Source organism: Salvelinus namaycush, chromosome 11, assembly GCF_016432855.1.
Source record: "Salvelinus namaycush isolate Seneca chromosome 11, SaNama_1.0, whole genome shotgun sequence".
In the NCBI taxonomy this organism is placed as follows: domain Eukaryota; kingdom Metazoa; phylum Chordata; class Actinopteri; order Salmoniformes; family Salmonidae; genus Salvelinus; species Salvelinus namaycush.
The window spans coordinates 27,306,221-27,322,354 of NC_052317.1; the positions used below are offsets into that span (position 1 = coordinate 27,306,221).

Here is a 16,134-nt window from a genome sequence, read left to right on the forward strand (position 1 = left end):
AGATTAGGAGAGCATTTTCGCTAAACCTAACCATAACCTCAGTCTCCTAAACTGCTACGTTAATTCTCCTAATCTGCTATGAAAAAGTCACTTCGGTATCGAAGTGGCATGAAAAGAGTGTTTCCCCTGCTGTGTCCCCAACAACCGGATGTTCCAGATTTCAAGGGAAATGGAAAGAGAGCATGTGACACGACTTCCACTTTTGGATGTTAACAAGGCGACACTCCATCTTAACTCTTCCTCCACATTTACAGGATTGGTTGAACAGTGCAGAAGAGAACCTCCCCCAACAGTTTTTGTTCTTCTTATCAAGACCAGTATGTAGGGCAGTGGTATTCAATGTCGGGGTCGCGAAAAAATTAAGAGTACAGACTATTGTATGGGACAATACACCATTTATTTTTTAAGATAATTTGACAAATAAAATGCTATTTTCATTTTGATCAGAAATGAAAATGCAATGAATTAAAGTTGACCGATTTTTAAGGCTGTGTCATTAGATTTGGTGTAGGTTGAGGTCGTGAGAAATTCCTGGGGGGAAAATGGCGTACCCAGAAATTCTTGCGGAAAGACTGGGGTCCCCACTGAAAATGTGTGAATACCACTGATGTAGGGGATCTAGTTTCAGGAGTGTATTTTACGCCTGCTACGTTAGGTTAGCGTACATAGACACACAGGCTTTACTCAAGGTTAGTGGTAGGTCAGTAGTAAAAAAAAATTAAACAGTAAAGGACCAAAACAGCTGTGTTGAGGTATACCACACTCTACCTGGTTAACGTTAGACAGGCTTCCGTTAAAGAAAACCCTCTGTGTTCTGTTTTTTCAGTTGCAGATTATGATTGATCATGTCAAAAGCTGCACTGTAGTCTCATAAAACAGCTCCCGCAATCTTCTTATTATCCATTTATTTCAGCCAATCATCAGTCATGTGTGTCAGTGCCATACATGTTGAGTGCCCTTCCCCATAAGCGTGCTGAAAGGCTGTTAATTTGTTTACTGCACTGAGGCTAGGAAACACTGTCATCACCGATAAATATAGGATAATCGAGAATTTCAATAAGCATTTTTCTACAACTGGCCATGCTTTCAACCTGGCTACCCCTACCCCGGTCAACAGCTCTGCACCGCCCAAAGCAACTTGCCCAAGCCTCCCCATTTCTCCTTCACCCAAATCCAGATAGCTGATGTTCTGAAAGAGCTGCAAAATCTGGACCCCTACAAATCAGCTGAGCTAGACAATCTGGACCCTCTCTTTCTAAAATTATCTGCCGCAATTGTTGCAACCCCTATTACTAGCCTGTTCAACCTCTCTTTTGTATCGTCTGAGATCCCCAAAGATTGGAAAGCTGCCGCGGTCATCCCCCTCTTCAGAGGGGGAGACACTCTAGACCCAAACTGTTACAGACCTATATCCATCCTGCCCTGCCTTTCTAAGGTCTTCGAAAGCCAAGTTAACAAACAGATCACCGACCATTTAGAATCCCACCGTACCTTCTCCGCTATGCATTCTGGTTTCAGAGCTGGTCATGGGTGCACCTCAGCCACGCTCAAGGTCCTAAATGATATCATAACCGCCACTGACAAAAGACAATACTGTGTAGCCGTATTCATCGACCTGGCCAAGGCTTTCGACTCTGCCGATAAGAATGCGGGGATTGACAGACTCAACAGCCTTGGTTTCTCAAATGACTGCCTCGCCTGGTTCACCAACTACTTCTCAGACAGGGTTCAGTGTGTCAAATCGGAGGGCCTGTTGTCCGGACCTCTGGCAGTCTCTTTGGGGGTGCCACGGGGTTCAATTCTTGGGCCGACTCTTTTCTCTGTATACATCAATGATGTCGCTCTTGCTGCTGGTGATTATCTGATCCACCTCTACGCAGACGACACCATTCTGTATACCTCTGGCCCTTCTTTGAACACTGTGTTAACAAACCTCCAGATGAGCTTCAATGACATACAACTCTCCTTCCATGGCCTCCAACTGCTCTTAAATGCAAGTAAAACTAAATGCATGCTCTTCAACCGATTGCTGCCCGCACCTGCCCGCCCGCCTAGCATCACTGCTCTGGACGGTTCTGACTTAGAATATGTGGACAACTACAAATACCTAGGTGTCTGGTTACACTGTAAACTCTCCTTACAGACTCATATTAAGCATCTCCAATCCAAAATTCAATCTAGAATCGGCTTCCTATTTCGCAACAAAGCATCCTTCACTCATGCTGCCAAACATACCCTCGTAAAACTGACTATACTATCGATCCTTGACTTGGTGATGTCATTTACAAAATATCCTCCAACACTCTACTCAGCAAACTGGATGCAGTCTATCACAGTGCCATCCGTTTCGTCACCAAAGCCCCATATACTACCCACCACTGCGACCTGTATGCTCTTCTGCTGGCCCTCGCTTCATATTCGTCACCAAACCCACTGGCTCCAGGTCATCTATAAGTCTTTGCTAGGTAAAGCCCCGCCTTATCTCAGCTCACTGGTCACCATAGCAGCACCCATCCATAGCACGCGCTCCAGCAGGTATATCTCACTGGTCAGCCCCAAAGCCAATTCATCCTTTGGCCGCCTTTCCTTCCAGTTCACTGCTGCCAATGACTGGAACAAATTGCAAAAATCACTGAAGCTGGAGACTCATATCTCCCTCACTAACTTTAAGCATCAGCTGTCAGAGCATCTTACAGATCATTGTACCTGTACATAGCTCATCTGTAAATAGTCCATCCAACTACCTCATCCCCATCTATTTATATACATATTTTTTTGCTCCTTTGCACCCCAGTATCTCTACTCTATCTTCTGCACATCTATCACTCCAGTGTTTATTTGCTAAATTGTAATTATTTTGCCACTACGGCCTATTTATTGCCTTACCTCCCTAATTTTACTTAATTTGCACACACTGTATATAGACTTTTCTATTATGTTATTGACTGTACGTTTGTTTATTCCATGTGTAACTCAGTGTTGTTGTTTGTGTCACACTGCTTTGCTTTATCTTGGCCAGGTCGCAGTTGTAAATGAGAACTTGTTCTCAACTGGCTTACCTGGTTAAATAAAGGTGAAATAAAGAAATTAAAAAATACTGTGAAGTAGCATTGTATCTGGTCAAACACAATTTTTTCAAAAAGTTTACAAAGGGTCAGCATTGAGTCTTATGGAATGGAAAGAGTTAAAGGCCAGCAACACTCTATTATCCAGTCAACCACGAAAGAACACCATATATAGATTCTACAGACCCTACTAAGTACTCCCAAACCCACTTTTACATTGGCAAAAATAAAAAAAATCTCTACAGCACAACATTGTAAATATACCATGAAAGTTTGATTTTTCAACAGTGGTTACAATATCCCCCCCAAAAAATATTATGTCTTGCAATTGCATATAATCACCATAAAGAATTGCCATTGATTACATATTTATATCTTTTGAATGAGTTATCGACATTGCAAAGTTTTGGAATGTGGACTTTTATTTTGAAGGTTTTGTCATTACCATACAAAGTGACATCATTTGTGCTGCTGGCAGGATAGTTGTTACTAACACAACCTTGAATCTGCTATTCAGATCTTAGCACAGGCATTTGATTTTGTAAATACTACAATGCTGCAAATTCTGTTACATTTCTGATATTTTGTTAATATTCAGAGCATATTGTTAGAATCTCTGATTGTTAAACTCTCTATCTAATTTGACTATAGCTGTATTATGCATACCACAGTAAGTAAAGTGTAATGTGTTCAATAGAATGGTCGAGAATCTGAGGTGATTTAAAACATCCAGCTTTAAATGTTTTTAATGTCATATTGAATATGACATTAAAACTGTTATATGTTATAGAATAACAAACAAAGTGTTTTTATCCTGACAAACTAGAGGGTGGCTAAATTCCCCTTGAAATGCCATTGGAGTAACTCAACACAGATTGCATCCAATGCTTTAAAAAGTCTGTTTATTTGTCATCATTTTTACATCTTAGTAATTTAGCAGATGTTCTTATGCAGAGCGACTTACAGTTAATGCATTCATTTTATGATAGCTAGGTGAGACAAACACATATCACAGTCATAGTAAGTATTGAATTGACATGACGGACTTTGCAATTTTACAGGTACTGGTATTTAAGTATACATTCGGATGTTAATGAATATGGCCAAAATCTATCCTTACCTTAAAAATGTCAACTTTGACTTATCCCCTTAGTTCCAATATCTCTGCCCCACAATGGCAGATCCTAACAAGGTAAAGTTCTTATTGTTAAGAAGAGTCTTTCTGAGTATTTAGAGGGGATCTACACTGTCTGAGACACGTATTTTCATTCTCTAATGCCGAAGTTTGACAAAATACGGAGAATATGCTTTTTCTGTGTACATGCATGACTTGAAGCATAATAATTATATTAAAAGCCGCTCACGCCCATCTTTGTTCTATCCAAATCCAGAATTGTTCAACTCAGGTCATGTGTTGTCTTAATTTATTATTTAATTATGGTCTGTTGAAAGATAAAGATGTTAAAAAAATGTTACTGGTTGCAATTTTCTTCTCTGTACTGTGATTGTGTCTGAAGTTAAATGTATTATTCATCATTGGACTGTAAGGTGAAGCCAGTTTTCAGGAGAACTCCTTGAGGAAGTGCAGGTGGAAGTTCTTCAGGCGTTTCAGTACCTCTTCCATGGTCTCCACTGGGGTCATGACACACAGTCTGCAGAGAGAGATGAGAACAAATCAGTGGGGAAGTATAACCATTTAAATAGAATGATGAGGCTAATGCTATGCTGCCCTGTTCATTTGCATAGGATGAGTACTGGATATGGAGCCATTGACTACTGGAGTGTGATGTTTTATGGTGACATTTCTATGTCCAGAAGCTGTTGCCAGAGAGACAGAGAGAGGATTGTACCTGATGTGGTGATTGCCTTCCGTCTGTCCATACTCACACCCCGGTCGCACACACACTCCTGCCTCCTCTAGTAACTGTTTACAGTACCACAGGTCAGGCTGCATCCCCACCACCTGCAATGGAAAACTCAGATATATAAAGAAATATAAGAGATCAAATCATTAACTCCAGAGTATCTAGAATTAATCAGATGTTGAATCACGTTTTTCCTCCAAAAAGTGAATGTCTCTTGAAATGCCCATATGACAAACAACAGTAGTCATTCTAGTGCTCTACCTAACCATACAGTGTACTATTTGCCCCATGACTAACCTTGGCCTTCTCAATGGCTGCTTGGGGTAGATACAGCCTGGGGAATACGAAAGCTCCTCCCATCATCGGCTGACAGCTGATCCCTGGGATATTGTTCAGAACCTCTGGGACCCAGTTCATGTTATGGACCAGCATGGCCTGGATAGACTGGGTCTCCTGGTGGAGATGGGAGAGAAGACGGAAAAGAAGTACAGGGGTAGAGCATATTGTATGGGACACTGAGGTGCCGTTGTGAATAGGGAAAGGAATAAAGTTGTTTGATTTTGATGAACTATTTCTTATTTTAGAGACATCAATGATTGCAGCGCACTATCATTAAACTACTTATGACTAAATGTTACATGGCATATGCAATCTATTAAGCCTAACGTCATACTGTAGTTTGTGATCTATTTTGATGGGTCTCACCTGGGCGTAGACCGGGTATGAGGGGTCCCCTGGCCTGGGAGGGTTAGCCATGAGCTCCAGGGCTAGCTGACCAGTCACAGGGGCACATATGTCAGTGGAGAAGATGGTGTAGGCGTACCTCATGACGGCGGGGTCAAGGTTCACCAGCTCCACGTACCCCCCGCGTAGCCCACACCTGTGCAGGGAGAAGAGACACATACAGAGTAGTGGTCAAACACTGGCCTGCTGGTTTCAGTACAGGATTTTACACCATAGGAAGCCTGAAGTGGATCTCTTAGGGAACTGCCAGCTATTTTCTTTTCTTTTGTCACTATTGAGTTTGTGTTGGCAGCTCATACATTGTCTAAGATGGCACTAATCCATGTTTGCTCTAACGCTCATGCTGAAGGAATTTGACCATTCTAAAGAAGTAGTGGTCTATTAGCTAATGACTTAATTAAGTAGTTAAATAGCTAATGGGGTAATACGTTTCAGATCATTGTAGAGTACAGTAGGCTACAGGATGTGTGAATCTGTTAATCAATTGCCATAGAAAGACAGTGCTGCTGTACAGTACTCACTCTCCCATGAAGCCTTTGGATGCTGAGTGGAAAGAGGCCAGCTCCACTGTGTGAGAGAGAGGAGGCCCCATCTCAGACAGAACCTTCTTATAGGAGACAAACTCACTGCCCTCCCCGAACACACTTTCCTGATACACCTGTGGATCGAATGAAACAGCGAGGGGTGCGTGGAAGACAGAACAACAACTCACTACATAGTCAAAGAGAAGTGAAATATTTGTGATTGAAAATAAGCAATTTGCCAGGAGAAAGTACAGACAGGAAGTCACCTCATCAGCCATGAGGAAGAGCCTCTCCTCAGCAGCGAATCGGATCACCTCTTCAATACACTTCCTGCTCTGAACATGACCTAGCAACAACAAAACAAATGAGACTATCCATAAATACTGCTGGGGTAACTTGGCCTGCAAAAAGGTTTACTTTACATTCTTCATAGGGACAAATAGTGGGGTACTACTGTATCGACCATCATGGAACCGAAACAACTCATTACCTGTAGGATTCCCCGGGTTGATGACATACAGGGCAACTGTGTTGCAGATACCCTTAGAAGCCTGTAGTGCTCTGCGTAGCTCCTCCACCTCCATTGCCCAACCCTGCTCCTCATCTAGGTAGTAGGGAACAACGGTTGCACCGAGCGTTTGCAACGCACTTTTGAAAGCAGTGTAGCTGGGCACAGCGGTCAGCACACCTGTCGGAAGTGAGGCCTGATTGTGGACCAACAGCTTCAGAACCAGCTAAAGAAAAAAAACAGAAAATAGAGAGTGAAAGATGAATGAGACAGACACGATGATGAAGATAATTATTATTATGACCATGGTTATGATGGTGAAGATGATTCTCACCATTAAAGACCTCTGGGAGCCAGATGTCATGAAGATATTCTCGGGGGACGATGGTACACCACCATCTCGGCGAGAGATGAAGTTGGACACACTGCACTGTATATAAGAGATACCATCAGAGAGCGTGTATGAGCCTGATAAGATAGAGAAGAAGAAAAAAGAGATGCATATCAAATATAAACACAGGTAAACACACATCACATGCACACTGAACAAAAATATAAATGCAACATGTAAAGTGTTGGTCCCATGTTTCATGAGCTGAAATAAAAGATCCCAGAAAATGTCCATATGCACAAATAGCTTATTTCTCTCAAATGTTGTGCACAAATTTGTTTACATCCCTGTTAGTGAGAATTTCTCCTTTGCCAAGATAATCCATCCAACTGACAGGTGTGGCATATCAAGAAGCTGATTAAACAGCATGATCATTACACAGATGCACCTTGTGCTGGGGACAATAAAGGGCCACTAAAATGCCTCAGATGTTGCAATCTTTGAGGTAGCGTTCAATTGGCATGCTGACTGCAGGAATGCCCACCAGAGCCGTTGCCAGAGAATTGAATGTTAATTTCTCTTCCATAAGCCGCTTCCAATGTCGTTGTAAATAATTTGGCAGTAAGTCCAACCAGCCTCACAATCACAGACCAGGTCTAATCACACCAGGACAGGACCTCCACATCCGGCTTCTTCACCTGCGGGATCGTCTGAGACCAGCCACCCAGACAGCTGATAAAAATATGGGTTTGCACAACCGAATCATTTCTGCACAAACTGTCAAAAATTGTCTCAGGGAAGCTCATCTGTGTTCTCGTTGTCCTCACCAGGGTTTGACCTGACTGCAGTTCGCCGTCGTAACCGACTTCAGTGGGCAAATGCTCACCTTCAACGGCCACTGGAACGCTGGAGAAGTGTGCTCTTCACGGATGATTCCTGATTTCAACTGTACCGGGCAGATGGCAGACAGCGTGTATGGCGGAGTGTGGGCGAGCGATTTGCTGATGTCAGTGTGGTGAACAGTGTGCCCCATGGGGCCGGTGTGGTTATGATATGGGCAGGCATAAGCTACGGACAATGAACACAATAGCATTTTATCTATGGCAATTTTAATGCACAGAGATACTGTGACGAGAACCTGAGGCCCATTGTCGTGCCCTTCATCTACTGCCATCACCTCATGTTTCAGCATGATAATACACGGCCCCATGTCGCAAGGATCTGTACACAATTTCTGGAAGCTGAAAATGTCTGAGTTCTTCCATGGCCTGCATACTCACCAGACATGTCACCCATTGAGCATGTTCGGGATGCTCTGGATTGACGTGTACGACAGCGTGTTCCAGTTCCGGCCAATATCCATTAACTTCACAGAGCCATTGAAAAGGAGTGGGACAACATTCCACAGGCCACAATCAATAGCCTGATCAACTCTATGGAAATGAGATGTGTCGCGCTGCATAAGGAAAATAGTGGTCACACCAGACTCTGACTGGTTTTCTGATCCACGCCCTTCCATTTTTTTAAGGATCTGTGACTAATAGATGCATATCTGTATTCCCAGTCATGTGAAATCCATAGATTAGATTATTTCAGTATCAATTGTAACTCTATAAAATCTTTGAAATTGTTACATGCTGTGTTTTTTATTTTTTTATTTTTGTACATTGACAGTCATGATGATCGGCCACCTTAGTACATTCAAAAAACGTAACACTTTCAAACTGTAGACATAATGTAATGTATTTCCATAGGCCCAATTGCAGTCCTCCTTACCTACACTCCCCCCATCACATGCGCTCAGTAGGCTTCGGGCCCTCTGTTTAACGTCCACTGGCAGTTTATCACTTTGGACCAGCTCAGGGTAGAAGCAGGCTGCAAGAACCTGGCACACACACGTGCACGTATGCGTACACACACACAAAGGTGTAAAGAGAAAGAGTTAACAAATACAACTCAGATGTATTTTTTTATTTAACCTTTATTTTACTAAGCAAGTCAGTTAAGAACAAATTCTTATTTACAATGACGGCCTACACTGGCCAAACCTGGGCGACGCTTGGCCAATTGTGCGCCGCCCTATGGGACTCCCATTCACGGCCGGTTGTGATTCAGCCTGAATTCAAACCAGGGTGTCTGTAGTGATGCCTCTTGCACTGAGATGCAGTGCCTTATACCGCTGTGCTACTCCGGAGCAAACAGGCAGGATTAACAGGCGACACTCAGACAGAAACAAAGGTTAGAATGACATTACCTGTCGGACGAAAGTCAAGGGTTTGAGCCCTCCTCTGTGTGGGTCTCCCCAACTGACGTCTATCACATCCATATAGGGCTTCCTCACTCCCTATCCGAAACAGATTACATACTGTAGTGTAAGTCAATGGATATTCATTAGTATACTATATTGTGTTTCACATGAAAATGCACTTCATTGCATGGACCATAATATTTATGAACAACGCCGGTTTATATCGGAGGTAAATAAAGGACGACCCACGCTACTTCCTGTTTAGATTTTTTTTTAAACATGTAATTTCGTTTTCAGCTATGGATAGACATATAACTAGCTGTAATGGAACGCCATCTCTTTACTAACAGGTAGGCTGTTAAAATCAAGACTCACATAACTATCGACAGTGCATTGTGCTTTTGGGGTTGATATAACGTTACACCTGTGGTTCCCAACTGTTGTTGTGGGGAGATGGCACTGAGCGCGGGCGGTTGGACTCCAACGCCTGTGCCAGCCACATTCCAGTCTGTACATGGTGGGCCCGCACTGGCTAGCTGCAACACGGTTTTGATGTCGGTGCGAGTGTCGGTTTGCCATTCTGGAATTCGACCGCTTTGCCTCCCCGGAGCTGGCGATGAGGTTCTCCGTGTTCAGCTTAGTATGGACCCCAGCAAAGCTGGAGAGTTTCGGCTAGCACTGAGGCACAGTAGCGGAAGCGGCCGTAGTGTGGTAAGACATACTGCACTGTAACGTCTAGCTACCTAGCTAGGTATCTTGACACATGTAATGCCATGCAAACAATTGTATGCGTTGACATAATAAATTGCACACACAACATTGTTCTGTTGGTTTGAGTAATGTCAGTTTAGAGACATTTTTTGGGGGACATAGCTACTGAATTGGAATCTTGTTTAATCAAATTACACAGTAATTCCATTGCTGGGAAACGATGTCGTGTGATTTTTACAATCATCTGTCCTTGTGTCTATCTGAACAAGGGAAGAACCGTACTAAATAGGAGACAGTATGTTCTCTCGTTCTCTCTCTCCCAATATAGTCAACTTTGGACACACCTATTCATTCAAGGGTTTTTGTTTATTTGTATTATTTTCTACATTGTAGAATAGATCCATATATGTCTTCCTCACTCCCTATCAGAAACAGATTACATACTGTAGTGTAAGTCAATGGATATTCATTTGTATACTATATTGTGTTTCACATGACAATGCACTTCATTACATGCACAAGTGAACATGGATCTAGCTGTTCGATGTCTGAAATAATATAACATGATGCATGTGACTTCAGTATTAAGGTCGCTAACATCAGGTCAGCTCTGTGGCTGAACTATTAGATCTTACCTGTGTGAGTTCTGTTCTGGGTTGCTCGTCTCACCAAGTGCTCCAGCTCTGTCTGTTTGATGCTCCTCACCTTGGGGCAGATCTATCTCAGGCAGAGAAGAGACAATCCTCTTCCCACACCTTCTGGTCCTCTCAGACAGAACAGTATCTGATGAGATGTTGACCTTTTGGCTTGTCCACATCTATGGCTCCCTGCTGTTCTTTTCTCCTGCTGTTGCTGAGGAAGTGAGTGGGAGTGAAGCTCCTAATTTGTGAGAAGGCGGTGCTCCTTCAATCGACCTTCAGCTGGAATATACGTCATCAATCTGGTTTCAGACCTCCTGTACAGTACTTTAAAAAAAAATGTATACTTTGTTTTTATTGTAGGAACACAAAGTACAAATAAAGTAAAATAACAAAAAAGATCTGGCAGTTACAGTGCACGTCATACCTTCATCATCATATTAGTTACATTGACATCTTTGAATTAGACCTTTTTCAAGTACGAAACCATTTTTTCCCAGTATTCCTGACCTCTCTCCTGTTGAGTTCTTAAAGCAAAGGTCATACGCTCCATGTGGTGTATTTCTTCTACAATGTCTATCCATTGTGTCACAGTGGGAGGGTCTTTTTGTAGCCATTTCCTAGTGATAGTCTTTTTTACTGGCTGCCAGTAGGACCTTCAAGAGGTACTTTTCTCTATTGTTTAAGTTATCAGGTATTTCACCCAAGTACAAAGAAATGAATGTTTGTTCTATGCCAAATCCCATTATTTTTCCAATGTTAGATCTTATTTCTCCCCAGTAAGTTTCGATTGCGGGGCAAGTCCAAAAGATATGAGAGTGATCCACCCTCAATAGACCGTATTCTCTCCAACAAGGGTGTAGGGAGCCAGTCTGTTTTGATTTCAGTTTAGGTGTTATGAAAAAACGTATAACTGTCTTCCAACAGGATTCTCTCCATGATCTTGAGTTGGTGGAGCTTTGTTGAGTCTCTAATATGTTCAACCATGTTTCATCAGTTATTTCAATGTTAAGTTCCTCCTCCCATTTCTGTTTAACATAGTTTGTAGAATGTTTCTTTGAGGATTGAATACCCAAGTAGAGATTTGAAATAGTTTTTTTGTTACTCCAAGTTGTATGCGTTAGTGAATACTTGGATTAATTTTGGAGGTGCTTGAAGGTCAGTCACTTATATCTCCCTTAAGAAATAGTGTCGAACTTGTAGGTATCTGTAAAAATCCTGTTTATCCAAGCCATGTTTTTTTACTTAGGTCCTGGAAGTTATCTAGGTCCCCATTCCTTATAATTGTACTGAATGATGTGATGCCTTTCTGCGTCCATTGTTTAAATCTGCTGTCCTGAGTTGCAGGGATGAAGCTGGGGTCGTATGCGGGCCAACTCAGCAGTTTGATCTCTGTAAATTATTTTGCTTAACTACCCTAAACCATGTCTTCAGAGAGAAATTAATCCACAGATTTTGTCTATTGTATATTTCTATGACCATGTCCTTATTTCCCAAAACTGACTGTATGGGTATCTCTGTATGGGTGTCTCTGTCAAAGTAGTATCGATGTCTTTCCATTTGGATTCGTATTCTGAATTGCACCAACACACCAGAGGTCTCATTGGGCTGACACATAATAATATTTTAGGTTTGGTAAGGCCATACCCCCCCCTGTTGTTTGGTAATTGTAATGTTGTATATGTAATTCTTGGTCTCTTACTGTTCCAGATAAACCTTGATATCCGTTTATCTCTAAACTGTTTAGGTGGGATTTCTATGGGCAGTGATTGGAACAAATACAGTAACCTTGGCAGGATGTACATTTTGATTGTTTAAATTCTACTACTAAGATCTAAGGGAAGTGAATTCTACCTGTCTAGGTCATCATATATTTTCTTGTTGATGTGATCGTAATTCATGCAATAAAGTTTGGGTGTATCTTTTGGTAGATATACTCCAAGATATTTAATGGATGAAGAGGTTCAGTGGAAGTTATACCTACTCTTCAGCTCTTCCTGTGGGGTATAATTATATACTAGGGCTTGGGTCTTGTGTACGGTTTGCCATTCTGGAATTCGACCGCTTTGCCTCCCCGGAGCTGGCGATGAGGTTCTCCGTGTTCAGCTTAGTATGGACCCCAGCAAAGCTGGAGAGTTTCGGCTAGCACTGAGGCATAGTAGCGGAAGCGGCCGTAGTGTGGTAAGACATACTGCACTGTAACGTCTAGCTACCTAGCTAGGTATCTTGACACATGTAATGCCATGCAAACAATTGTATGCGTTGACATAATAAATTTCACACACAACATTGTTCTGTTGGTTTGAGCAATGTCAGTTTAGAGACATTTTTTTGGACATAGCTACTGAATTGGAATCTTGTTTAATCAAATGACACAGTAATTCCATTGCTGGGAAACGATGTCGTGTGATTTTTTTTTACAATCATCTGTCCTGTGTCTATCTGAACAAGGGAAGAACCGTACTAAATAGGAGACAGTATGTTCTCTCTCCCTCTCTCTATAGTCAAAAGTTTGGACACACCTATTCATTCCAGGGTTTTTGTTTATTTATATTATTTTCTAAATTATAGAATAAGTGAATACATCAAAACTATGAAATAACACATATGGAATCATGTAGTAACCCAAAAAGTTTTCAAAAAATTAAATATTTTATATTTGAGATTCTTCAAAGTACCCACCCTTTGCACACTCTCAACCAGCTTTGAGGTAGTCACCTGGAATGCATTTCAATTAACAGCTGCGCCTTGTTAAAAGTTAATTTGTGGAATTTCTTTCCTTCTTAATGCATTTGAGCCAATCAGTTGTGTTGTGACAAGATATGGGTGATATACAAAAGATTGCTCTATTTGGTAAAAGACCAAGTCCATAATATGGCAAGAACAGCTCAAACAAGCAAAGAGAAATGACAGTCCATCATTACTTCAAGACCTGAAGGTCAGTCAATCCGCAAGAACTTTGAAAGTTTCTTCAAGTGCAGTCGCAAAAACCATCAAGCGCTGTAATGAAACTGGCTCTCATGAGGACCGCCACAGGAAAGGAAGAGCCAGGATTACCTCTGCTACAGAGGATAAGTTCATTAGAGTTACCAGCCTCAGAAATTGCAGCCCAAATAAATGCTTCAAGTAATAGACACATTTCAACATCAACTGTTCAGAGGAGTCTGCGTGAATCAGGCCTTCATGGTCCAATTGCTGCAAAGAAACCACTACTAAAGAACACCAATAATAAGAAGAGACTTGCTTGGGCCAAGAAACATGAGCAATGGACATTAGACCATGGAAATCTGTCCTTTGGTCTGATGAGTCCAAATTTGAGATTTTTGGTTGTAACCGCTGTGTATTTGTGAGACGCAGAGTAGGTGAACGGGTGATCTCTTCATACGTGGTTCCCACCGTGATGCATGGAGGAGGTGGTGTGATGACGTGGGGGTGCTTTGCTCATGACACTGTCAGTGATTTATTTAGAATTCAAGGTATACTTAACCAGCATGGCTACCACAGCATTCTGCAGCAATACGCCATCCCATCAGGTTTGTGCTTAGTGGGACTATCATTTGTTTTCCAACAGGACAATGACCCAACACACCTCCAGGCTATGTACGGGCTATTTGACCAAGAAGGAGAGTGGATGATGTGCTGCATCAGATGACCTGGCCTCCACAATCACCCTACCTCAACAGAGTGAAGGGAAAGCAGCTAACAAGTGCTCATCATACAGTTGAAGTCTGAAGTTTACATACACCTTAGCGAAATACATTTAAACTCAGTTTCACAATTCCTGACATTTAATCCTAGTAAAAATTCCCTGTCTTAGGTCAGTTAGGAACACCACTTCATTTTAATAATGTGAAATGTCAGAATAATAGTAGAGAGAATTATTTATTTCAGCTTTTATTGATTTCATCACATTTCCAGTGGGTCAGAAGTTTACATACACTCAATTAGTATTTGGTAGCATTGCCTTGAAGTTGTTTAACTTGGGTCAAACGTTTTGGGTAGCCTTCCACAAGCTTCCCACAATAAGTTAGGTGAATTTTGGCCCATTCCTCCTGACAGAGCTGGTGTAACTGAGTCAGGTTTGTAGGCGTCCTTGCTCGCACACGCTTTTTCAGTTCTGCCCACACATTTTCTATAGGATTGAGGTCAGGGCTTTGTAATGGACACTAATACCTTGACTTTGTTGTTCTTAAGCCATTTTGCCACAACTTTGGAAGTATGCTTGGGGTCATTGTCCATTTGGAAGACCCATTTGCTTCCAAGCTTTAACTTCCTGACTGATGTCTTGAGATGTTGCTTCAATATATCCACATAATTTTCCTACCTCAAGATGCCATCTATTTTGTGAAGTGCACCAGTCCCTCCTGCAGCAAAGCACCCCCACAACTTGATGCTGCCACCCCCGTGCTTCACAGTTGGGATGGTGTTTTCCGGCTTGCAAGTCTCCCCCTTTTTCCTCCAAACATAACAATGGTCATTATGGCCAAACAGTTCCATTTTTGTTTCATCAGACCAGAGGACATTTCTCCAAAAAGTACAATCTTTGTCCCCGTGTGCAGTTGCAAACCATAGTCTGGCTTTATGGCGGTTTTTGAGCAGTGGCTTCTTCCTTGTTGAGCGGCCTTTCAGGTTATGTCGATATAGGACTCGTTTTACAGTGGATAAAGATACTTTTGTACCCGTTTCCTCCAGCATCTTCACAAGGTCCTTTGCTGTTGTTCTGGGATTGTTTTGCACTTTTCGCACCAAAGTACGCTCATCTCTAGGAGGCAGAACGCGTCTTCTTCCTGAGCTGTATGACGGCTGCGTGGTCCCATGGTGTTTATACTTGCGTACTATTGTTTGTACAGATGAACATGGTATTTTCAGGCATTTGGAAATTGCTCCCAAGGATGAACTAGACTTGTGGAGGTCTACATTTTTTTCTGAGGTCTTGGGTTGATTTCATTTGATTTTCCCATGATGTCAAGCAAAGAGGCACTGAGTTTGAAGGTAGGCCTTGAAATACATCCACAGGTACACCTCCAATTGACTAAAATTATGTCAATTTGCCCATCAGAAGCTTCTAAAGCCATGACATAATTTTCTGGAATTTTCCAAGCTATTTAAAGGCACAGTCAACTTAGTGTATGTAAACTTCTGACCCACTGGATTTGTGATACAGTGAAATAATCTGTCTGTAAACAATTTTTGGAAAAATTACTTGTCATGCACAAAGTAGATGTCCTAACCGACTTGCCAAAACTATAGTTTATTAACAAGAAATTTGTGGAGTGGTTGAAAAACTAGTTTTAATCACTCCAACCTAAGCGTATGTAAACTTCCGACTTCAACTGTATGTGGGAACTCCTTCAAGACTGTTGGAAAAGCATTCCATGCTACTTTGAAGAATCAAAAATCAAAAATATATTTTGATTTGTTTAACACTTTTTAGATTACTTCATGATTCCATATGTGTTATTTCATAGTTTGTTTTCACTATTATTCTACAATGTAGAAA

At 41.8% G+C, this 16,134-nt stretch overlaps 1 protein-coding gene across 1 annotated transcript; it reads right to left on the reverse strand.

Moving 5' to 3' along the window:
• Window positions 1-4,009: 4,009 nt before the first annotated feature.
• On the reverse strand, window positions 4,010-9,535 carry LOC120055580 (alanine aminotransferase 2-like). Its single transcript, XM_039003463.1, has 10 exons — window positions 9,292-9,535; window positions 8,814-8,922; window positions 7,041-7,174; window positions 6,689-6,932; window positions 6,465-6,544; window positions 6,196-6,332; window positions 5,636-5,810; window positions 5,228-5,383; window positions 4,916-5,028; window positions 4,010-4,717 (listed from the first exon to the last, which is right to left on the reverse strand). The coding sequence occupies exons 1-10, from the start codon at window positions 9,361-9,363 to the stop codon at window positions 4,627-4,629; spliced, it is 1,311 nt and encodes a 436-aa protein (XP_038859391.1). The 5' UTR covers window positions 9,364-9,535; the 3' UTR covers window positions 4,010-4,626.
• Between the last annotated feature and the right edge of the window lie 6,599 nt (window positions 9,536-16,134).

What these genes read in the sequence shown, in the direction of transcription:
- LOC120055580 (XM_039003463.1), bottom strand. Translation starts at nt 9,363, where the DNA reads ATGGATGTGATAGACGTCAGTTGGGGAGACCCACACAGAGGAGGGCTC. An exon ending in TCCAAAGGCTTCATGGGAGA is followed by an intron (nt 5,811 to 6,195) that starts GTGAGTACTGTA and finishes CTCCCTGCACAG; the next exon opens with GTGTGGGCTACGCGGGGGGT. An exon ending in GAAGGCAATCACCACATCAG is followed by an intron (nt 4,718 to 4,915) that starts GTACAATCCTCT and finishes CTCTCTCTGCAG; the next exon opens with ACTGTGTGTCATGACCCCAG.